The following is a 25,199-nucleotide window of genomic DNA, read 5'->3' on the forward strand; positions in this document are numbered from 1 at the left end:
AATTTTTTCCTAATGAACTGGGACAGATTGAGGTGGCCCTCCCTTCTCTACCCCTCACCCTTCGGAATTCTCCCTTCAATTATCTACCTTGATGTCTGATACAGATTAGCACAGGCCTTCAAGCCCAGGAACTGAAAGAGATTGGGCCAGGCTGAAAAGAAACCCGACTGTGGGCAAAGGACAGATTTCAATAAAAATTGAAAATACAATACACAGTACTAGTACTGTGCATCTTCAGGCTCCTGGTGGCGCATGGCCATAAGGTGTATCATCACTTTAATGCTGGTAAGTGGGAGCAAGGCCGGCGGAACATGTTATCAACTGGGAAAGCCTCAGGGTGCTAGATTGTTTTTTTTTTTTAAACATATCTAAACTGCTATCCCAGTTCTTGTCCTGGAAAACTAACCCTTGCAAAATCAAGAAGAGTTGAATTAACTAAATTAAAAAAAAAAAAAAAAAAGAAAAACCTAACCCAAAGACTCCCATCATTACATTGTTGCTAGAAAGAATGAAGATGCTTTTTTCTTTGTCTTCCTTTCCCTAGAGAAACCTCTATAAAAACAAACCAGGAAAGCTGAGAATGTCAGTATGTCATACCTTGGTTTGTCTTTGTGCCCAACAATGTAGCTTCTCATAGCTGTGAAGTATTTGCATTATGTGATAGGTAAACTGATTTTCTAGCTCTTGGGGTTATCACTCTGCAGTAAATGTCATGCTAGTTTAACAGCATATTAGCTTTCTCAGTGCTCATATTGCCATCAGCTCTCTTGTTTTTTCCCTCTGGCATTTCTACCAGTGGACTGTTCTGTGGGCTAGTGATGGCTGTCCACCTGCTCACACTGTTCTGCCTCATGTACCTTACCTACGCCAGTGTGTCTTATTCTCCTGAGCCTCTTCAGTCCTGTGACAGAATTGACTGTGTAATTTTGTAACGTGTGTACTGTGTAGCAGTGAATTAAGCAACAAGTTATAACTCCCTCCAGTTTGGCTGTGGATGGAATTACAATGTTTTCACAGTTCAGACAGATTAATCCATTTTTAATCCCTTCCAAAGGAATATAGTTGGCTTTGCCAGACACTGTCTTACCTGTAATTGCTAGTGCCCTAACATTGCGTTTGTTTTTCCCTTAGTTGGTCAAAAAACACAATATGGCCTCAAGGAGTGTTGGTGCGACACAGCAGATGTTTATACAGAGCCATGGGACCTTACAATGTGGCAGTGCCTTCTGATGTTTCCCATGCCCGGTTTTATGTAAGTACTTGTTTACTTTTAAAACAAAGAAGATCACAGTCTTTTTTTTTTTTTAATTTTAAAGGCCCACTTGTTTGATGGACAAAGTGACAATGAGAGGGAGAAACTGAGAGAGATCTTCCTTCATTTGGTTTATGTCTGAAATGCACACAGCAGCCAAATCTGGACCAGGCAAAAGCCAGGAGCCAATTACTCTATTCTGGTCTCTCCCGGGGTGACAAGGTTCCAAGTACTTGAACCATGACCTACTTCCTTCCCAGGAGCATTAGCAGGAAGCTGGATCAGAAGCAAAATAATCTGTTTCAAACTTGTAATAGCCCTTGTCCTTTGAAGAGGTTTTCTGAAGGACAGGTTGAAAGTTGTATGACTGTTATTCCTGTGTCAGTACCCGGGCTGATTTTTGTTCCGTTGAAATTTGTTGAATTTAGTATTACTTGAAACAGTAGATAATCATCTCAGACTTTTTCATTAATTTTTAATCATTTGGTTTAATGGTAATCTTAAGGGATATCTAATACAGTAGTAATGTGGTTTGGGGCTTTTTTTTTTTGTATTTGTGATATGGATTGTCTCCTTTAGTTAACAGCCTTTTTTAAAAGTCAGCTGCCATGATTGGCAACGTAACTTTTGCTTTTTTTTTTTATTTGAAGGAGAAAAAACAAACAAAAAAAGGAATAAGCAATAGATAGATAGCTACTAAATCCAACTTCTGTCCTGTTTGAACGTATGCCGTGGATTATATTACATTTGATCTTTCGTTTGCCAGAACCGGTGGCTCCAAGGGACAGAAGTGTGTTTTTACTTGTAAAGAGCCAGTTCACTAAATGACAGGATAGGAGGGGTGCGGAGAACAGTTTTCCGTGTAGTACCCTGCCCTTGAAGGGAGATCATCTTTAAGAAATTCTTGGAGGGTTTTTTTATTTGTTTGTTTGTCTTTGAGATTCTAGTGTGAGACTATGATTCTACATGTGTTTGTAAACTAGGTACCTGCTGGGAACTTGGAGCGGGGGCATGGTCCTTGTCAATAACATGATGGGGAAGGCTGAGTTTTCCAGGTCTTCAGTGACTTTTTCTTAGTCTGTACAAGCCAAAGATTTTTTAAGAATTTTCTACTGGAAAAGCGTTTGCTTGCTAGCATTGAACACTGAAGAGTCAGGTGGAATCCATTGAAAAATATTAAGTAAATTAATGCAAAAAGATCAAAGAGTACTTCTCAGAAATCCTTGGCCAACAACATATAACTCACTTGGCACACAATTTTTTTTTTAAAGATTTATTTTTATTTTTTTTATTGGAAAGGCAGATATACAGAGAGGAGAGACAGAGAGGAAGATCTTCCGTCCGATGATTCACTCCCCAAGTGAGCGCAACGGGCCGATGCCATGCCGGCCGATCCAAAGCCAGGAGCCTCTTCCGGGTCTCCCACACTGGTGCAGGTTCCCAAAGCTTTGGGCTGTCCTCGACTGCTTTCCCGGGCCACAGGCAGGGAGCTGGATGGGAAGTGGGGCTGCCAGGATAGAACCGGCGTCCATATGGGATCCCAGGCGTGCACGGTGAGGACCTTAACCACTGCGCCACCGCGCCGGGCCCGGCACACAATTTTATATAATTTTTTTTTTTAAAGATTTAATTATTTATTGGAAAGTCAGATATACAGAGAGGAGGAGAGACAGAGGGGAAGATCTTCTGTCTGATGATTCATCCCCCAAGTGAGTGCAATGGCCAATGCTATGCCAATCTGAAGCCAGGATCCAGAAACTTCTTCCGGGTATCCTGCACGTGTGCAGGGTCCCAAAGCTTTGGGCCATCCTCGACTGCTTTCCCAGGCCACAAGCAGGGAGCTGGGTGGGAAGTGGAGCTGCCGGGATTAGAACTGGTGCCCATATGGGGTCCCGGTGCGTTCAAGGTGAGGACTTTAGCTGCTAGGCCACGCCGCTGGGCCCAATTTTATATAATCTTTTAAAATGTTTGCTTATTTGAAAGGTAGAGGGAGTGAATTGTTTTCCATCTGCTGTTTCACTCCCTGAACTTTGGCCCACAACAGCCAAGTTTCAGCCAGGCGAGGCCAGGATTTGTGAACTCATTCTGAGTACTTGAGCCATTACTTGCTGCCTCCGAAAGTGCTCATTAACAGAAAACTGGGTGAGAATTGGAGCCAGTCCCAGAGTCAGACACTCTGGTTGGGAAGCGAGGTCCCCAAGCAGCATCTTACACTGCTGCTCCAAGCACCTGCCCCAGTCCACTCTGGATGATTTGGGACCTCTGTCCCATGCATATGAATGAAGGAATCTGGAAGATTCCAGTGATTTTTATATTTGTAAACGATTCTCAAGCACACTAAGATTTGAAGCATTCATTTAAAATGTGTTAGATTTTTGAAACCTGACCTCACCTTACCACTTCCTCTGTAGCTTACTGGCACAGATAATTCTAGGCTTAGCATGGAATCCTTTTGGAGCATTAATTCTGGACCAGTTTTATCCATGACATTACTGAATCTCATGTAATATAACCCAAGTCAAGGATTTGATTTGAGGGATTGCAAGCCTCTTTTTGTCAAATTCTCATTTTTCCTTCTTCTCTCCTTGTCCTGTCATTGTACATCCTATTTTTAATATCTATAATAAATAAATAAGCAAGTAGAATTACTCGGTGTACAAGATTTTAGTCAGTGACTGGTATGGGTAGAGTTTAAGGAAAAGTTGAAAAACTATTGATATGTAACTTGGCCTCTTTCTCCAAACTTACCTACTGTTGATGTTTTTATTTTAGATCAGCCCACAAGCTAAGGATAGTTTTTGCATTTTTAAATGGCCCTTGTTTAACTTACTACATAAATACCCATAGTATCAACTTTTACCTCTTGAGTTGCACAACTTATTTCCCATTTAGTGCTTTATCAAGTCTCTATTTAGAGAAGTATACGTTTAGTCATTTTAAATAAAAAGATATTTCAAAATATAAGAAAAATGTCTACAGGTAGTGTCCTGGAAATACTATCTCTTCAGGCCTCAGAAACATTGAAATTAAATTTATTCCATTATTTCTGGAGCAAAGGGAAAAAAGTTTGGTTCTATATGTTAATAGTTGATAAACTGATCTGTTTATTAGTGCATATCACATAATAAGAAATTGTGAAAAATAGCTGAATAACTGTAACCTTTACTCTGGTGAAATAACATCTTGCCTCTTCCTTACAGTTTCTCTTTCATCGTCCGTTAAGGCTGTTAAATCTGCTTATCCTGATTGAGGGCAGTGTCGTCTTCTACCAGCTGTATTCCTTGCTGCGGTCGGAGAAGTGGAACCACACGCTTTCCATGGCTCTCATCCTCTTCTGCAACTACTATGTTTTATTTAAGCTCCTCCGGGACAGGATAGTGTTAGGCAGAGCGTACTCCTACCCACTCAACAATTATGAACTGAAGGCAAACTAAGCTGCCTCTCAACAATGAGGGAGAACTCAGATAAAAATATTTTCATACGTTCTATTTTTTTCTTGCAATTTTTATAAATATTTAAGATATTTTATATTTTGTATACTATTATGTTTTGAAAGTTGGGAAGGGTAAAGGATATCAGATGTATCCATAAACAAGGTGATGTGATCTTTCATGTGTTAGTATATCTGACTTATACACATATGAGATGAATGCCTCTCCAGTAAAGAGATTGATTTGTTTGTCTGGCTCTGGAATAATTCATTTATCTATGAACACACCTCGTGTATCATTTGACATGGTCCCGTTGGTGGGTCTGCTTTTTGTTTTTTTTTTTTTCAGTCCTTTTCATGATTCTGTTTAGTCTGGCCAGCCAGTAATTATGGTGGGAGACAGTGGGTTTCCTGCTGGTTCCTCTCCACTCTCCAGTCAGCCCGCTAATGGTGTTGGAACACACAGAGGAAAGAGAGAGTCACAGTCCTGCAGTGGTTCTGTTTTCTGAGATGCTTGCCTACCCCCCTGGTGTTTAAAGGCACTCTGCATGCGCTGCAGCTCTGAGGCTCAGGGCTTTGGTGTCACATACCATACTCTCACTTTTCTTGTTTCCAGAGAGTGTCCTTTCATTCTGGGTAGTTTGAAATAAAAGGCAGAGAGTCTCTAGAGTGACCACACTCAGGAAGGAAGTGGTGTGTGCCTGGGCCAGTGGGAGATGTGTGTGCCACGTGGGTTAGCAGACGAATAGGTTGAAAATACCAAGAAATTTGAAGAACAAGTGAGTCCTTGGCCAAACCAGGCAGCCAAGCAGCAGCCTACCCACTGTGCCATTACTTCTGGAATTATGAGGGAACATGAAATACCAAAAGTTCCTGTTTTCTCGTCAGAGTATATGATAACATGTTTTCCAGAACCTTCATGTTTGTGAGCATTGATTTTTTTTTAAGTATCACTTCCCATATTCTTGGAAAGTGATATATTGCTCCACTCTTTTTGTTGATAGTCACCCAAACTTTTGACACCTTATAGACACCCTAAAATAGGTTGTTTTCTATATGGGGTTTGGTTTTTATACCATGAAATGAAATATATCGCACAGTTCATAAACTGGCTGTGAAAACAAACTTTAGCAGAAGAGTTGACAGAATTTTTAGCAAAGGAATCAGTATGAGGAATGTATATCACTACCCAAAGTAAATACCTTTTAAAGAAATTATTTGGCATTCAGTCAGTCAGTTCAACCATTCAATAAATTAACAATCAGCAGGCACTATATCAGGCATTGTGTGTGTAGCCGTGAATAAGGAATGCGAAGACCCTGTCTTCACAGAGCTTACAGTGTGTGGGGAGGAGGCCGGTTATACACAACATGAAATAACTCCATTTCCCCATATTTCCTTATAATTGTGATACTTGCAGGAAATAGACACAAAAGAAAAATAAACTAGGGCCAGGAAATAGTGGTGGGATAGGTTGCTAGAAGGCATTTTTAAAAGATGAGTATTGAACAGAGATGACAAAGTGACACTGAATTATATAAATGGCTGTGGGGTAATTCAGTTAACATCAAGGGCAACCCTGGTGCAGAAGCATCTGTAGGATAAAACTGGGGTATAACAAACTCCTGCCCAGTCTACCTGTTCCTTGTAGGCGCTACATTCATAATGGTTTTCTGGATATTCTGTCATGGATCAGGTGAGAGAAAGCAAAGGAAGTAGGAAATAAAGAATGGCCAAGCTGTCATGTTTGGACTTAAAAACTGTGTGGAAAGGATGGTATAGCAAAGGATCAGGTAGGCGAATTTGGAATACTGGAGGAGGAGATACTGGAGGAGCTATGAGGGGCCTCTGTTGGGTCAGTGATCCTGAAGAAAGGTGGACAGGAATGAGCAGAATGGGAACACCCTTCAGCATGCTGTTTACAGCATCACGTTTATTTCCTGAGCCTTGTTTCCTTCCCTTGCCTATCATTCACCTCTCACCCCCATTTCTGTTTACTGGGCAATTATGTGTCAGAACTGCTTCTGCTGGAAATAGTGATGTCAGAGTTTACCAAATAAGCAGGAGCAGACACATTAGTCAGTTGTCACAGAAGGGTGTTCACTAATTCAAGTATGTATGGCATTCAGTAGTGAATACAGGGCAGGAAGTGATCAACTGCTTCACAGCAATGGGAACTGATTGTAGTCGGGGAAAGCTGCTCTAAAGGAGAGCTAGGATTTTACCATAGGTGGAACAGTCATGCATTTCTCATCTGGAAGGATGCTGTGATCTGACCTGGCTTTTGGGGCACAGAATATACAAAAATGAAGCTATGGACTTGCAGTACTTGTTCAGAGAACAAACTCGGTAATGTCAGAGAACCAGATAGGTTAGGAAGACACATGTGAATACAGTGGTGGCTGGAGATTGATTATGAATTTTTTTTAAAGATTTATATTTTTTATTGGAAAGGCTGATACACAGGAGGAGAGACAGGAAGATTGTCTGTCTGATGATTCGCTCCCCAAGTGGCCGCAATGGCTGGTGCTGTGCTGATCCAAAGCCAGGAGCAAGGAACTTCTTTTTGGGTCTCCCACATGGGTGCAGGGTCCCAAGGCTTTGGGCCATCCTTGACTGTTTTCCCAGGTCACAAGCAGGGAGCTGGATGGGAAGTGGAGCTGCTGGGACTAGAACCGATGGCCACATGGGATCTTCGTGCGTTCAAAGCGAGGACTTTAGCTGCTAGGCCAGCACGCTGGGCCAGATCATGCATTTTTTAAAAAAGATTTTTTATTGCAAAGTCAGATATACAGAGAGGAGGAGAGACAGAAAGATCTGTCCAATGATTCACTCCCCAAGTGACTCCAATGGCTGGAGCCAAGCTGATCTGAAGCCAGGAGCTCTTCTGTGGTTCCAAGGTTTTGGGCTTTCTTTGACTGCTTTCCCAGACAACAAGCAGGGAGCTGGATGGGAAGCTGGGCTGCTGGGATTATAACACGTTCAAGGTGATGACTTTAGCTGCTAGGCCACTACACCAAGCCCTGATCATGAATTTGTAAAGCAAGATAAATTTCCTTACTGTGTGTGGATGGGAGGTTCCCCAGGACAGGGTTGAAAAGGGTGGAATGGCCATTGTGCCCTTTAGAAAGGAGGCCACTACTGAGAAAGCGGAGCCAAATCATGTAAAGGCACTAATGAGTTTCTCTGGTTCATCCTGTAGCCACAGAAAAGGGCTGAGAAGATAGATAGCAAGAATCCTGGCCTTTTGTGGAGGTTTGCACAGCAGGTGTGGATGAAGGTTGAGAGGTCCTGGGGAGAGTGGCTGGGATGCACCAGGGTCTGGAGAGGCGAGGGAAGAAAGGCTAAATCACAGGGGAGGGGGCTGCTGGCCAAAGCAAGTGTGGACCAGGTATTAATAAACTTACACAATTGGAAGGAAGTGAAGGACAGGAGAGATTTCTGAGAAAGAAAAACAAATTCAGATTCATGAAGTTCTGAACTGTGAAAGTCTGCTATATAAAAAACCCAAGAAGCAAGTGGTCAGAGCTCAGTAGAAGAAAAAAACCCTAAGCAAAATAAGGTAAGGCCTTGGTTTTTCTCCAGAACATTGAAGCCATCCAGGGTGATGGGGTATAAAGCAGAAAACAGATACTTGGTAACAAAGGAAACAGACTGGGAAATGGTAGAGGCTAAAATCCCGAGATCCACGCATTTTTGTATGAGATGGAAGGAAGCAATTGTGCAGAAGTGAGGAGGTTGGAGAATGGCTTCCAACCCTTTATGAAAGCTTGTTTCTTGTGGGAGAATGTAGTTTTGCAAAAACCAAGAAGTTTCCTGCAGGAGCTGTATTCAAACTCAGGAAGTAACAATGATATAAACAGGCTGGGGCCCTTTGTGCATTGGGGGTGTTATAAAAACAGAATGATTCTGAAGAAACTAGAAAATATCAGTAGTTAGGGGTATGAATGGTGTGTGTGTGTGTGTGTGTGTGTCGGGCAGGGAGTAGGGGCCAGTAAGGGAGGACCTGGGAATGTACGACAAAGGACAGGCACCTAGGGCAATAATGGAGGCCGCCAGCAGCAGGCCTGCCTGGTGGGTATAAGGCTCTCGACTCCTGCTGGCATGCTTATCTCCTTGGCAATGATATTTCTGCAAATGTCATCAGGTTGTGAACCTAGGTTACACAGTTGTTCCCATGCCTTTCCCCCTTGTATGACCACATGTGCCAGACTAACAGATGTTTGGTTTTTCTCCCCCAAAGCTACACTGATGTGATCACCACAACACTGAGCTCGCATCTCTGGGTGTGTACCCTTGTAAGCTTTTTCCTTCTCATTTTTAGTTCGGATTTTTATTGGCTATTTTTCACAACATGACTGTATGATTGCATCAGTGAGGGGGTGAAGTTGCAAACACTTGACAGTTATTAATGTGTAAAATAACAGAAGTTTACTGAAGCAAATCACTAAGGACTTGGGCTGTGAGACCAGATTATGAAGTAACATTAAAAAATGTCAAACAGAACATACTAGAACAATGAGTCTGATGTGAAATTCTACTTTCCTGACATGATTTTGCTGACTCCATGTCCTGTAGCTCAGAGGTATGACATAACTACTGCATTTAACATCATTTATTAGAGTACATTTTTATAATGTAACAATGTTTTAATTATGTTTAAATGTCTCCATGTATAGGCTTAATATTTATACTTTTTTAATTAATAGAAAAAACATTTTGATTACAGTTTTGGAAACATGTAGAGCTCAAAGAACAACTGAAATCATGTGACTTTTCTAATAGACTCCTGTGGAAAGTGCTTTACTTTGCAGAATTATAAGCCTCAAAGTACTACGGCATTAAGGCATTGCAAAGCATTATTATTTATCCAGCAAAAACACATGGTAGTGGACTTTCCTTCACTCTTCTAGGGAATTCCTGCATTTCTCATGCACAAATATATAAAAACATATTTGTGTTACAAAAAATACCAACCTGCTCTGTGCTCCCCCATCTGTGGGACCCCCAGTCCCGATGAGCACTCGTCTCAGGCACACACTCTTCCACCTTCGCCCTCTCGTCTCCATGCTCAGAGAAGTGTTTGCTCCCTCTTGTGGCCTTATTTTGCTAGGACATGTGTTGGTAAAGGACGGCACATCCTTTCGTCCTTCCATACTTTTGCACTGATCTGCGACTGGAGGTATCTAAGATCGTACTCCTGGCAGCACTTACACCTGACATTCATGTTGGTCCAGCTTTGGGACTCTAATCAATCCCGACAAAAATTATATCTCAAACTTCTACTCAAGTTCCAGATAAATGAGTCTTAGTTTCCCCCGTCACACAGGGCCCTGCACAGATGACATTCCCACCAATTTTAGTGATTACTATATGCCAAACTCATACACGAAGCAGACAACATATCGGACCTAGGACTTGGTCATCAACAGAATGAACCCACTTTGTGAGGCCAGAAGGCTCCTACATCTCTCCTCAAGCAGGATGGAATGCTGACCTTGCCTGGCTCATTGGCAGGGTTCCTACAGGAAGGACTTCAATACAGCAGCAACTCAGGCCACACAATACCTCAGAACTATTTTAACCTTAGTTGTGGTTCTCTTAACCAAGTATCTCACTGGTTCCTTCCACTGGATTTCCACCTGTCAGTAGTCAGTAGATGCTTGCATACCCTTAATTCTATTAAAAAGATGTTAACGGCTGCTTTTTTTCCCTTTCTACCTTGATCTGATAACTTAACAGTTCTAAAGTTTGCTCCTTGTTGTTTATGTGCTCTTTTATTGGTTACCATCCTTCCCCAAGTCACTGCACTCTTCTCTTCAAGGATTCAGGAATAAGTAAGTACAAAGGCACTCAATGCTTGATAAATATTTAAGGATGATGATATTAATATTTTTAATATCCCCAAACCTAAAATTTTAACTTTGATATTTTAGGACTTGCGTTAGGCTAGCAGTGTGTTATTGGAGTTCACCTCCTATTCCAAACAAAGCAGGGAAAAATGCCCGGTATCTGGTCTACATTCAAGGGAAAAAATTGACCTGAGGGCCATTTGGCTAATAAGAATAGGTTACTGTCTTCTTAAGCAACCGTAACACTAGCTATGTATGCATCTCAATTCAACACTGAAAACCAGCCATCCCTATTTTGAGGACTGGAGAGTTCTAGGTTGGATTCCACAGCCGCTTCCAGAGCATCGTGAAGACCGCTGTGAGTCAGGAGGGTCTGTTCTATTCCTTCAGTGGATGTAGGAAGCAGGCAGTGTGCTTCCCATTCAGCCACTTGGGCACTTCACCTCGCAGAGCCCCATGCAGGGCAGTGATCCCAGGATGTTTGGAGAAGGAATTAGAGGACAGGAAATGTGAGTTTTCCCTTGTGCTAAGAGTATCACCACAGCCCACAAGAAGTTTAGGAATATGTAATGGCTCACAAGTTGGGAGTCAGGTGAAGGAGGCAAACCCAGGAGCAGCAAGACACGGCCAAGTCAGTGTCCAAGGCCTGTGGAGCTGACCAGCTAGGAGAGTCCAGGAGCTGTCTCCAGTCAGCTGCTGGTGTGTCATCACACCATCCAGAGCCACTCCTGAAGGGGAGGCTATAAATGGAAGCTGTCTGTCCGAAGGAACATGGCAGCTATTGTGTTAACCTAAACAGGTGCTTCTTCCCTTTGAATTAAACTCACTCATTTATCTGCACATGTTGGCTTCTCAGTTTATCCCTAAATAAAAATATATTTGTATTACAAAAAAATTTAAAGTAAGCACAAAATAGTTTAAATATTTCATCATTTGGCTCAGTTCTGATAGTGAAGCAAAGTGCAGTCTATCCCTCTCACATTCTAGCTGGGATGTGGTCCTTATCAGAGAGTAGACACCTCAAGGGCACTGAGAACTACATAAAGTTTATGTGTCACATTTTCTGATAACTCAGGAATGTATTCTTCCAATCTGTGGAACATGGCCTTTCTCATCCGTCACCACTCTGTCTTCACCTTGCTTGCCTAGGGAGAATGCTGTGTTCTGGGACTTTTCTTAGGAATTGACATGATTGGCTGCTGGTCCAATGTCTCACTGGCCCAATGACAATGCAAAACCACTGACCAGATGTCTATTAACTGCTCTTACTGCTCACTCTTCTCATGGTCTGAAGGTGGAAAGCATCCACTGATGTGTCAGTTATCCTTGTTACAGATGCTGGCTTAAAGAGCACAGATCAAGATTTCAGAATGGCCTGCAAGGTTTTTTAGGAAAACAGAGAGGAACATGATGGTGATGCAGGGTATGAGTTTTCAGTATCTCGTTGAAGGAGGTAAGTTCAGCTCAGCCTCAACAGCATTGGCTGTGAGGTTTGCCCAGGGGTACTGCTGGCCCTAGGGGATACTTATGCAATGACTGAGCTTCTTAGAAAGAATTCAATCAGTCTTGGACTTGAGAAAAGGTACCTGGTGAAGCTATTTTTAATGGAAGCACCAGTCTACCAGCAGGTGTATTAGAAATTTCAAATTTCAAATAACTGCAAGATCATTACCTTGGCTTATTGCTTCTCCAAGAGCACAAATAGAAGGGCAAATATAAATGCCTGAGGTGGGTGTGTGTGGGGGGTGGTGTCATGGAAGAGGAAGGGATGCCTCAACGCTGCTCCTGAGTAATGGAGGGAGAGGGAGCAAGCAAAGGAGCCCTGGCTACAGTGAACCCCATTCTCAAGAAGGGCAGCTCCCACTGAGGGGCGGTGATGGCCATGATGCCAGGCTTCTTTCCCTCATTCTCTCTCATTGGGCAAAGAGAGAAGTTGGGCTAGAAGTATTCCCTGCTAATGCCCCACCAATTGCAGTTCTGCCTATGTGGGAGGCTTTGCTTAATGATATCATGTTCTTGGATTCTGAAATCACAAAGTAGGTGCCTTCACTTCATCGCTGACACCTTGACGGAGATTCAGTACATCCCAGCCAGGTTATTTTCACCTCAGCTTCCACTCTGTCCAGTTGGTGGATTTATAATTCAGAGTTCTGTACAGTAACAGTTGGAGAACCAAATTAATAAAAGCTAGAGGCAGGTCATCTTGGATCTGTCTCAAGTTTATTCTTGGGTCCAGATTCTGATGTCTGTTGCTGACGTGTGGAGTCATCTTGGACAGGTCTGAAGGGATCCCAGGGAAACAGTGGGGGTCATTTCACCCACAGTGGGGATCAAGATGCACGTTTGTTTGTAGATGCAAATCTGCTTCTATTTTAGATGGTACAAGAAGACATGCTTAAACAGCATTGAAAAGCACAGCATATTGAGAAGGCCTCTGAACCTCACAGCTGACACAGGCAAAGGATTTTTTCTTTCTCTAAAAGGACATGGACAGCCAGCTCTCAACAGTCACAGACAACATTAATAAGCCCCAGGATTTCACTGGAGGCAAACATTCTATCTTCTTCCCTAACTTCTCTCATTTGCTAATATCAACTTATCTGCATTTCATCTTTTAGTCTTTTCCTTGACCACTTTTTCTGGAAAATGAACTAAATACATGATCTAAAAGCTGAAAAAAAAAAAGAAAGAAAGAAAAAAAGAAAGAAAGCCCAAGCTTGAATAAGCCTATGCTCAGACAAAAAGGCCTTCAGCTTCCAGGGGACTCATGATCTGTTTCCTGAAACCAGCAGGTGAAGCTCTGTCATTCTATCTGCCTCCCACTTCTTCCATCCAGGATCACTGATCTCCGCTGGGGCTGATAAAAACAGCTGGTTGAGGTCTCCAATCTCTGGCCGTTCTTAGGGATGGTCATTTTATTCCTAAGAGTGACCCCTTCCGGTGTCACCCATGTGTTTTCTGCCAGCTCCCCACAGAGAAGGCCAGGGGAGACGGTCTGGGTAGGACTTCTGATAGGGGACAGCAGGACCTTGGAATCTGTCCCTGCGGAAGAGGAGGGCAGGTGGTCCATGATAGGGAAAGGAGGGCTGAATAAGATGAGGCTCTGAGGTCTTCCTGGTCTTGACCTGTGGAAAGGCTTTGAATTTGCAGATGGTCGTTCCATTTTGGAGGAGAGGAGATTGTCCCCAGAAGGCTCAGTCTCTGACGTGCGCTTCCTGCACTGCAAGGTAGCATCCTGGGTGGAGAGTGGTTTAGACACGCCTGGCATTGAAGAAAGCGTGGGTCCCTCGCACAAGCAAGATGCAGCAGTGTCTGCTAGGGAGGACTTGAGAATGCCTATCTCTTGCTTTGGTTTCTCTTCCTTGGGGCTTTGCTGGGAGGAGCAAGAATCGTTTTTGGCAGGTTTGTGGGATAGCCCACTGATTGAGCTGGATTCCTCATGGGCCTTCTCTGGAGGCTGGGCCCCACTCTCCGCTGAGCCCTGAGAAGGCAGGGGCTGTGGGATCTGTGTGTACTGAATCTTGGGTGGGATGACTGGCACCGCCCTGGCCTGGCACATTTTGACCATGAAGGAGGTTCTCACTGCAGACACGCTCACGGGAGCTGAGTTGCGGCGACCTGTCAAGGCATGCGCCACAAGGTCGAGGTCCTGGGTGTCCTGAGAATTCATCTTCCAGGGATCTGCTGTACAGTGAGATGAGGTCAGCCACGTGACTTTTGGGTCTCCCCGCTGTGAGAGCTGTGTTCTAGGTGTACTCAGGGAGGCCATGTTCTCAAACCGGAAGAGATCGGCTATGAGGCTGGTGGAGTCCAGGTTGAGGGAAGAGGGCCTGTTTTTCCCTCTTGGTGGTCCACACTCAGGACTCTTCAGCTGTACTTTGAGGGGCTGCTCTCCAGGTGAAGTGTCCTGCACCCTGGGTGAACCCTCCTTGCTGTTCTCTGGCCCAGGAACAGCACCCTGCTGAGCCTGAGGGTCGCTGTGTTCCCCATTTGCTTGCAGCTCTTTGCCTTCTGCTAGGCTGCTGGGGCCACTTCTCGCCACTGTGGGTTGCACCTCACCTGGACCTTCCTGACCAGGAAGAGCCTCTGCCCCTTTCAGGATGGAAATCTCTTGGAAGGTCTTTAGGGCTTTCTCATCCCATCCTGAAATCTCTCTCCTGGGGGTCAGAGGCTGCACAGGGTCAGAATTCCTCTTTATTTCCAGATTAGCACAACTGCTAGAGCAGGAAACCTGGAGTGGCCACTGGCTTGGAACCACAGTTCTGCTATCTAGAGAGTGGCTCTGGCGTAGGCTGGGCCTGTGGCAAAGCCTCTTTTCCAAGCGGAGGCTCTGGGGGCCCTGGCCCTGGGCCTCCAGCACATCCTTCAGGGTGGGAGAGTGTAGGGGACTTGTCACCCACTGGGGCTCTTCCCAGGGATCCACCATCTCCAAGCCATGCTGAGCACTCTCTGATGTGGTGTCATCGTCATCACAGTCTGAAGGTTCCTGTACTGAATGGGCCATGTCCCCTTCGCCTGGTGTGGCCAGCTCAGCCTCCTGTGCTGGGCTGGGAAGACCAGTGCTCTCTCCCTCAGCGGCAGCATGCTTTGGAGTTTGCTTTTCACTTTGCCTTGGAGCTGACTCCTCTCCTTGACAAAGGCTATGGATCCCAAGGCTGTCTTTGCTCTCCAGCTGATTTTTAAAGGGCTCTATCGTTGAATACACAGGTGGATCTTCTCTCTCAGAACCGTCCTGTGACAGTGCAACTCGGGGTGCCTCCTCCAGAGGAGTTGGAGGAGGAGGAGCAGGTGGGAGTGGAGGGGACAGATTTCCTGAGCCTCCCAATGCCCTTTGTGCTGGTGGAGGTACCATCTCAAATGTAATTATTTCCAGAGGAGCTAGCCTGGCTGGGTCTGGACGCATACCTTGTTCAGGCGTAGATCTAGGGAGGCCGCTGGTTGGTGCTGATGTCTCACTATTGGTTGCTGTAGAAGCTCCCTGTGTGCTCTGACTGCTTGGGTCTCTGGACCACTCCTCTTGGGGAGCACAGATGGGATCAGGAGTGGGGTCACAAGACAACTGCTGAGATGACTCTGAGGAGGCAGAAGGCCCTGCCTTGGATTCGACAAGAGGTTGAGTTGGGCTGAGCTTCTGAGTAGGAGGTGGCAATGTGGAGAGCTCCTCCTCGGATTCGATGATTTTCAGCTCCTGTTGGATCTCGGGCCAGATTAGAGCACTGCCCAGATCATCTTCATCCTGGAAAACACCAGGAAACTGGTTATCTTAGATGCTAGGATTTAGGGATCAGGAACAGTGCCAGCCTGGGCTGCCTGAGCAAATATAGGATGCAATTCCAGTAAAACTGTGGCTGCCTGAGAGCTCACCATATGCTGTCACACACTCTGCCGTCATGTTATGTTTGTTTTTCCTATGCCATCAGAGATAAACATGTCTGTGATTAACTCCCATTTTAAAGTTGAAGAGGCGTAGGTGCAAATAGATTAAATGATCATTCTAACACATACAACAGCAGACTGCAATTGAAATCCAGTACGGTGTGCACACTGGAACGCAAGTGCGTATGCCTGTGTACTCTTGCCAGGTAGCACAGGCCAAACCCTGCTCTCACATAACCTCAGGTTTACTACAAGGCACACAAGAATGAGATTCTTAGGCCCAGTGCAGTAGTCTAATGGCTAAAGTTGTCGCCTTGCAAACACTTGGATCCCATATGGGCACCGGTTCTGATCCCGGCTGTCCTGCTTCCCATCCAACTCCCTGCTTGTGGCCTGGAAAGCAGTCGAGGACAGCCCAAAGCCTTGGGACTCTGTACCCATGTGGGAAACCTGGAAGAGGCTCCAGGCTCTTGGCTTTGGATTGGTTCAGCTCTGGTCATTGTGATCACTTGGGGAGTCAATCATTCATCAGATGGAAGATCTCTGTCCTTCCTCCTCTCTGTATATCTGAGTTTCCAATAAAAATGAAAAATTTTTTTAAAGAATAAGATTCTCCCAGAACAACAAAAATGGTAACTCTCACCAAGAAAGATGCTTTCCAGTGTTCCGCATGGGAAAAACTTCTGAAGACATATTGAAATAAAAGTCATACAAAGCTTTACTGTCCTCCTACCCATGAGGAATTGCTGTAAATGCAGTAGGGGTTCTTCTCGTGGCTGTGGAACAGGCTCCTGAGCTCTCAGATTTACAGAGAAGGAGAGAGAAAGATCTTCCATCCACTGGTTCACTCCTCAAATGGCCCCAGTGGCTGGAGCTAAGCCAATTTGAAGCCAGAAGCCAGGAGTTTCTTACAGATCTCCCACATGGGTACAGGCTCTGAAGGCTTTGGGTCATCTTCAACTGCTTTCCCAGGCTACAAGCAGGGAACTGGATGGGAAGTGGAGCATCTGGGACACAAACTGGCCCTCATAATGGATACTGGTGCTTGCAAAGTGAGGATTTAGCCATTGAGCCATCAGTCCAGGCCCCATGGTCTTATTTTGAGATATTTTAGAAAAAACCTTCCAGGTCAAAATAATCTAACTGCATTTAACTGTATATGTTTCTGTTTCTATTTTGTCTACTACACTGTGTTCTTTTCTGGGGTTAAGGAGAGCCTTTTACCTTTTTTTTTTTTTTTTTTGGAAAGATTTATGTTATCCCAACAGCCGAGTTACAGTGACGGGGGAAGCTCTATCCGCTGCTTTCCCAGGTGCTGGATCACAAGCGGAGCAGCTCCAACCAGCACTCTGGTATAGGACAGAGGATTGCAGGTGGTGGTTTACTGTGCTGCACCACAATGCCGTTCCTGCCTTTTACTCTCCTCAGGGTAGGAATTAATTAATCTCAGTAGGTAACTGATAAATTTAGATGCCTAAAGGAACACCTATACTGCCCTGCACTCTCCACCCCTCCATCTCAGTAAGAGGACCACAGTGCCTCTTTCTGCTCAGACCATAAATGTATGCGATATTTCCCACTGTTTCCTCCTCCTCACTCCATACCCAGTCCTTCACCAAGTCCTGTTCTAGAAAACCCTTGCATGCTTCCACTTCCCATCCACACGGCCCTACACTTGCTCCAGTGACCACCTTCTGTCATGTGGTTTGCCAAGCGCCAGCCTTCTTACTGACATCCTTACCCCTGTTCTTGCCCCGTCCAAGCCCTTCCCCTGACATAAGAGAGTGATCCTTTAAAGATGAAATCCCAAGCGTATCCAGCCCTTTTCCAGTGATTCTCCTCCCAGGCAGTTCTGGCTGATGTGGCTCCTGATCCGTGCGGAACCTCACTTTCTTCCTGGTCTTGCTGCCATTCCTTGCATGTTCCACATTCTTTCCCAGCTCACATTCATGCTACATCATAGTCTTTCTGCCCAAAGCCTCTGCTTTTTTTTTTTTTTTTAAATCCTACTCCTATTTGTTCCTTCTAGATAAATCCTATTCTCCAAAGACTTGTCTAACCTTTGTGACAGACAGCTCCTCCCTCCGACAGGTCCTGCTATTTGCTCTCACAACACTGCATACTTCCCTATCACTCTAGAAATGACTCAGGCAGTGAGTTTTTCTTACTGGGCTGCTAGCTTCATGAAATCAGCAATGGTAACAGCCCCACTCACCACCACCACCACCACCACCTACGTGCTCAGCACAGTGCCTGACACAAAGTGGGGTTCATTTAAGAGATTCATTCTATAAATGTTCTTAAATGACTGAATGAGTCCAGAGTTGTGGCCGCAGCAGGTGCCACATCCAAAGCGAGCATCCCAAAGCTGAAGGCCGTTTCATGTCTCCGCTAGTCTACTCTCAGATCTGGCTTCCTGCTAACATGTCTAAGAAGGCAGCAGAAGATGGCCCAAGTATTTATGCCCCTGCCACTCATGTAGGAAACCCAGATGGAGTTCCTTCAGCCCGGCGCAGCTCTGGCTGTTGTGGGTATTTAAGCAGTGACCCAGCAGACAGAAAGTCTCAGTCTCTCTGTCTCTCCTTTGTCTTTCTTGCTCTGTCCTTCAAATAAATAGTCTTTGAAAAATGAACACACTAATTAACTGATGCCTTTACTTGTTCCTGTGAAACCCTCCTGGCTCTCTTTCTGGCACCAATTTTATCTTGCCATCTGGCTGGTCCATGCAATGCCACTCACAATTGGGTCCTCCTCAGGAGAACCTCTGTACCCTTCCCCTTCAGCAAGTGGAGACACATCTCATAGAAGCCCCAGCTCAGCCCCTTTGAGTCCCGCCTGTCCCTAACTCCCAGGACACGCAGCTTTGTGATGTCCTGGAAACAAGTTGAAAGACAGGTTCATTTTCCCTGGGGTTCCCTCCTCTGGCCACAGAGCTGCCTCGCAAATTCACGGATCTTTCCTGGGTTTTCATACTTTCTATAAGAACATTCATAAAAACCCTCTGGAAAATGCCATCTCTAAAAATCAGACCAGCTGTAATCATCTTAGTTTCTCCAGAAGCTGCAGGAGGACAGAATGAATCCTGGAAATAGCAAGTTTTAGAATCTAGCAAGGCCTGTTGAGGTAGCCTAGTGGCTTAAATCCTCACTTTGCATACACATGGATCCTTTAAGGACCTCAGTTCGTGTCCCAGTGGCCCTGCTTCCCATCCAGCCTCCTGCCTGTGACCTGGGAAAGCAGTTGAGGACAGCTCAAAGCCTTGGGTGCCTGTACCCAAGTGGGAGACCCAGAAGAAGCTCCTGGCTCATGGTTTTCTGTTGGCTCAGCTCTGGCCATTGCAGCCATTTGGGAAGTGAATCAGTGGATGGAAGATCTTTCTGTCTCTTTGTCTCTCCTTCTCTAAATAAATCTGATCTGCCTTTCCAATAAAAATAAATCTTTAAAAAAATTCATTCCACCTGACTCAAAGTTTGTCTCTTAAAGTCTTCTGACAGAAATTCTTTAAAACAACTTAATAAAAATCTCCTTTGGGGAAAAGGATGCCATGTGGCTGGAGTAGGCAGTGTCCCCCTTACCATCTCATGGAGAAACACAGCTTCCGCCTTGGTCCTGGGGCTCCCTGGCAGAGCACTGGGCTCCTCCCAGTCAGCCTCTTGGCCCTCCTCTGACACCTTCTCTGTGTTTGGCCCCATCTCCAATTCTCTTGAATGTTGAGAGCCCAGCAAGATTTCCAAGGTTTTTTGCTCCTCCAGCTGGGCGCCTGAATCCAGGGTAAGGCCTTGGTCGCTCTCTGGTGTTGCCGCTGCTTCAGGCTCTGGCTTGACATCCTCGAGAGCTGCCTTCTGGGGGATGGCTGCTGCAAGGAGGATATATCCGTTAAAAGGGGCTTGTCCTCAGCATGGCTGCTGTCCTGCCCAGCCCTGCTTCACATAGAGGGAGTTCTCTCAGCTCCCTGCCTCCTGCACACTTCACCCTTCTCTCCCAGCAGTGCCTAGGACTTGGATCCCAAGAATCTGACTTTCAGAGCTGGGGCTGGAGTAGGAGAACCTGGAAGATCATATAGTCCAGTGATCCACAACCAGGGGCCATTTTGCTCCTTTTTCTCTCTTCCTCACAAGGCACCAGTAATGTTTGCAGACATTTGGGATTATGGGGTTGTTACAACTATGGAGCTGGGAGTGCTGATTGAAGCCAGCAACACTGCTAAGCACCCTTCCTTCCACTGTACAGGATGCCTCCCCTCTGCCCCAAAGACAAAGTGTCAACAGTGCTGGAGTTGAGAAATCCGTATCTCACCCAATCTTTCACTTCATAAATAGGAGTCAAATTTAGGCCAAAGATCACAGAAATATGTTACTCATGCCATTCTTATGATTCACGTATTCTTGTCTGACTGTCCTCAGTTTATCTTGAATCTGTGTAGATATATAAACCTCATGTGAGTAAGGTCTGATCTGAAACATCTCCTGAGCTCTGGAAGAGAAAGTTGGGTGTCAAGCTTGGCCTCTAGCCTCGCATGAAGAAAAGCTTCAAGCCCCTGTACAAGGCTGTTTCCAAACATGGCATAAAAATTGAAGTGAAGTATCTGGGACACACAACAGATCTTTAACAAATGCCATTTACAGAAGAACTAAAAGAAATTGCATTCAAATTATAATTTGGTACAATACCTTGGTTTTGAGGCCAAGGTGAGGCTCAGGTAGGAAAATGGAAGGCTAGCACACGGAACAGCATAAATTCAGAATAAACTACTCACTGCCTTTGACGTCACTCTGCTTCACCGTTAAGTCAGCCTTACAACCCAGTTAGGTCTGCTGACAGCACCCTGATGTCTAATCTAAGAATGATCCTAGCTGACCAAAGCACTGTTTTTATTTGCCCATATCTCGGTAACTTTACCTTTCAACATGTAAGACATTTCCAGAATTCAAAAGTTAAAACTACCTAGAAAGGAATTCTCTGGTTTTCCTTCCCTTCCTATTACGTCTATCCTCTCCCACACTACCGCTGTCCCTTCTAGATAATGTCTTTCATTCGTCTCTGATATGTTCTGTCACAGTTTATGTTTGAGTATTTAAATAAGTACTTGCACTATGTATATTCTTCTTCTTATACAAAACGTATTTATTCCTCTTGGATTTTCTTCACATCACATCCCTTCAACACCATGCCAAGGGACTGACTGTTCCTTAGAATGTGGCCCAGTTTAGGTTCTCTTCAAAGCGGAACCTGAAACAAGGTCCTTGTGTGGAAGATGATTCCAGGAAAGAAGAGAGAAGATAAGGCAAGGATAGAGGCAAAGTCAAGAGAGTGTGCCATTGAGTTGGCTACCAATATGAGTTGCTGGGAGTCAGTCCCCGCTATCCAAACAGAATGTCCCCCATCATAAACAATCCCTCCACAGGGTGTGAGGCACTGTTTCCTGGCTCATATGAAGTTGAGGGCTGCCTAGGTAAATCTCCACCCTTTTGGGTTGTCTCAGGCAAAGGCTGAACGAGATTCTTCTAGCAAAAAAAAAGGTTCTGAGGTAGAAAACGAGAAACATAAGGCAAGCAGTCATAGCACGCCTTCCATACAAGAAAACAGTCCCCCACTGATGCATTGGAGATTGAAAGGACGTGATGCAGTGTCCACCAAGCTATGGATTCTCTAGGATTTGTGTGGATAAGTCCTAGTTAGTCAACCAGTTTCCTAAATATGGACATTTGGTGTGGAAATAATAGTCTTACCCACTTTCCTGTAGCCCTTGAACCTTTGTGCCCTAATTAACTATGTAAAGATTGTCAAAAATAAAGAAAAAAAATGAAAAAAAAAATGGACATTTGGATAGTTTTCAAACAATGCTGTGATAGGCATGCATCATTTTTTGTTTGTACAAATATATTTAGGATAAATTCTTAAAAGTGAAACTTCCAGGTAGAAAAGTAAATACATAATTTGCTTATTAAAAGATACTCATAATTATCACCAATTAGGGAAAACATGATATTTTTCATTTTTCTTTTTGGTCTGGCTTATCTCATTCAGTATAATGATTTCCAGCTGCATCTACTTCATTAGGAAAGAATTTCATTCTTTTTAAAAAAATTATGGCTGAGTAATATTCTATCATATATACCTATGCCTTTATCCAGTCATCATATGCTTTCCCTGATTTGCGGTATCTAATATACACAGTACCAAAAATGTAATCTACATGAATGAAAAAGTCTAAAGGAACATAACATATCTTCAACACTGAGGAGCTACGTATATATTGTGCGGTCTATTTCTTTTTTAAGCTGATTATTTTGGCAGAGATCAGCTATGATACTTAACTCTAAATAGATGTTATTTATTCTAAACTATGGCATTTATGTCAAAGTTGTTTTATCTTATCAGTGAACTTAAACAGCTAGGAACCTGACAGAGATCATAAGAAAACTTGGCGGGGTGATTATTGTTATTGGTGAGTGCTTATTTTCTCTGTGTGTATATGGGTGTGTGTGTATGACAAAGAGGGAGAAGGAGAGAAAACAAAGAATAGATTCCAACTTAAGTTTTTACAGTTGTTTGAAAAAAAAAGTTCAACTGTATTTCCAGGAAGCCTTTTGTTTGTATGAGACATTTACTTAGGAAATTCGAGAAGAGGGGATATTTTTAATAATTCAGTAAGTTCTATTTGTGGGAAAAATTTGTCAGCCTCTCTTTGAGGGCTCAGGTTGTTGTACCCACTGTAACTATTAAAATGGACTGATGGGAAGAGCGGGGAAGGATCTGAACTAACCATGAGCTTGTTCATGCCAGTCACTGCTGGAGAGCTTCAGCGGCTCCCTGCTGCCTCCATTAGGACACACCAGGCCCTCCTCACTCTGGGCCAGCCACACGGCTGCTCATTCCTGCCACTCCTCGTGATGGGCCTGCACTCTGCTCTGCTCCTCTCTGTGATTGCTATCTGGTGCACTTTTCAAGGCATAAATCTAACAATACCCCTGTGGAGCCTTTCTGATGCTCTCTCCCTCTTTCACCTCCTGTAGCACTTCATGTGATCACCCAGCTGGTGTCCATGCAATAGCTCACTATTTTCTTCTTCTTTTTCTTTCTTTGGAAGATTTTAAATGTTTATTCCTTTTAATCTGTTTAACAGGCAACAATGGCATCCGATATCAGTGTGCTAGTTCAGGTACTAGCTGCTTTATTTTTGATCTAGTTCCCTGCTATGGCACCTTGAAAGGAAGTGTAGGATGGCCCAAGTACTAAGGCCCTGACCACCCAATTGGGAGATATGGATGAAGTTCTCCTCTGACTCCTAGCTTTACCCTGGTTATTGTGGCTGAGGAATGAACCAACAAATGGAAGCTCTTTCTCTTGTCTCTGTCACTCTGCCTTTCAGACAAATACACAAATAAATATTTACAAAAAGGGGGGATGGTATGATGACTCAATTGGCTAATCCACCCCTTGCGAGCACTGTGATCCTAGATGGGCACTGGTTCATGTCCCAGCTGCTCCATTTCCCATCCAGTTCCCTGCTGGTGACCAGGGAAAGCAGTAGCAGATGGCCCAAAGCCTTGGGACCTGGCATCTGTGTGAGAGACTTGGAGAAAGCTCCTGGCTCCTTCGCTTTGGATCAGCTCAGCTCTGTCATTGTGGCCACTTGGGGAATGAACCAGCAGATGGAGGATCTTTCTCTCTGTCTCTCCTTCTCTCTGTAAATCAGCCTTTCCAGTAAAAATAAGCAAATCTTTTTCAAAAGTGTGAGAATAAAAAAAGAAAGATGACAGAAAATCTCTGAAATGCCCCTTAGGGTCAAGGGACCTTCTCTTTTGGAGAGGATTACCAATGCCACGAAAGTTATTGGGAGGAAAAAAAAAGTTGTTGGAGACACTTTGTTCCTTGAAGATTCCACTTCTTCCCTTGTTGCTTATCCTGGTACATTTACAGCTGCCCATAATCATTCTCCAGACAAAGCCCTACTGGACGCTCTGAACTGTTTTCCTCTTGCCCCCATCTTGAATAGTTATGGAGCCAGACCATGGGTAGGTAGGTTCTCGAAGGGCCGTCTCCCATTCAGACATCACCATAGCACTTGTGAGAGGAGTTTCCCCTGCTTTACAGACTAAAAAAAAAGGCTCAGAGATGCCAACCAATTATCCAGTGTCATGAAGCCAAAATGCTGTAAAGCTGGGGTTTGAATTAGCAATAACTGGGCCTTGATTACAGCTTCCTGTAATACTCAGCTGCCTCTCAGTCCAAAATGCCATTTCTCATGGTTTCTGCATGACAAATGCTGAGAAGTCTTTCCAGAACCCTCCCTAGAGGAGTGCATTTTCTTCACGTCCTGAACACCTCTGTTAGGATGCTTTGAGTACTGAAGCCTTCCCTCAATCAAAAAAGGAGAAGGCTAAATCAGTGTCTCCTTCTAGTTTTGAGCTCCCTGGTAGGAAAGGATTATGTCTTATTTGTAGCTCCAAGGTCCATAGTAAACAAATGAGGGAGAACAGTGGAGTCTGGTTTCAATCGTGGCTTCTCCATTTCCTTGCTGTGAGTCATTGGGAAGATTTCTTATTTCTCTGCAAGCAAATGAGGGTAATAGCAACCACCCATATCTCACAGGGTAGTTGTAAAGAGAAATGAGATGATATATGTAGAACACTTGTCTATATCCCTCACAGAATTATAAGTATTTACAAAAGTTAGCTAACATACACTGAAATGGAAACATTACTAAACCACAGGGAGAGTTTGTTGGTTTGACTGTTAGCCATCCTTTCCTCGGGGTTTTCCCTACTTCCGCTTTATGTCACTCACATTGGGTTTTTGATCAAAGAACTGCTCAATTCATAAGAAGTCTGTTAGTTTGGCAACAGTGATTGGTCTAACGCTGAGATCTGACCCAAAAAAAGCCCAGTCAGAGTCTCCCCCGCACTGTTTTTCATTGCTAGTGTCATAAGCCTTATTCTCTGAAGCATTAAGATAGGAATGAGGGATGGATGAGTGGATGCATGGATGCATGGAAGAGTCTTAGTCTGCATGAGTTGTAGCTCTTTGCTGTACTCTGTGGGCTTTTATTTCTGCTTTCTTTGGAAGTGGATGTTTATTTTAATCTTAGACATTGTCCTGAATGTTTTACATGCACATCTATCTAAGAGGCAGAGACCCTTCATCTGCTGATTCATTCCTCAAATGCCACAACACCCAGGGCTGGCCAGGTGGAAGCCAGGAGTCTAAAAGTCAATCTAGGTTTTCCACATGGGCAACAGGGACTCCCTGTGCCTGCATTCCCATCCACTGCTTCCCAGTGAGCACA

The 25,199-nt window shown here is 44.3% G+C and overlaps 2 protein-coding genes across 3 annotated transcripts in view; one reads left to right on the forward strand and one right to left on the reverse strand.

Moving 5' to 3' along the window:
- TMEM39A (transmembrane protein 39A) overlaps window positions 1-4,931 on the forward strand; it is a 29,735-nt gene extending 24,804 nt beyond the window's left edge. For both annotated transcript variants that reach the window (XM_040984194.1, XM_040984195.1), the window contains exons 8-9: window positions 1,132-1,252; window positions 4,453-4,931. In XM_040984194.1, coding sequence (XP_040840128.1) covers window positions 1,132-1,252; window positions 4,453-4,686 — 355 coding nt within the window. In that variant the 3' untranslated portion in view covers window positions 4,687-4,931. The remainder of the gene's footprint in view (window positions 1-1,131; window positions 1,253-4,452) is intronic.
- Window positions 4,932-13,206: 8,275 nt separating this feature from the next.
- Window positions 13,207-25,199, reverse strand: part of ARHGAP31 (Rho GTPase activating protein 31) — a 118,217-nt gene continuing 106,224 nt past the window's right edge. Inside the window, exons 11-12 of the mRNA XM_040984196.1 lie at window positions 19,486-19,766; window positions 13,207-15,770 (exon numbers count right to left, since the gene is read on the reverse strand). Of these exons, the coding sequence (XP_040840130.1) occupies window positions 13,338-15,770; window positions 19,486-19,766 (2,714 nt within the window). The 3' untranslated portion in view covers window positions 13,207-13,337. The remainder of the gene's footprint in view (window positions 15,771-19,485; window positions 19,767-25,199) is intronic.

This window comes from Ochotona curzoniae, unplaced genomic scaffold (assembly GCF_017591425.1).
Source record: "Ochotona curzoniae isolate NIBS_2020 unplaced genomic scaffold, NIBS_Ocur_1.0 contig_4093, whole genome shotgun sequence".
NCBI classification, from domain to species: Eukaryota; Metazoa; Chordata; class Mammalia; order Lagomorpha; family Ochotonidae; genus Ochotona; species Ochotona curzoniae.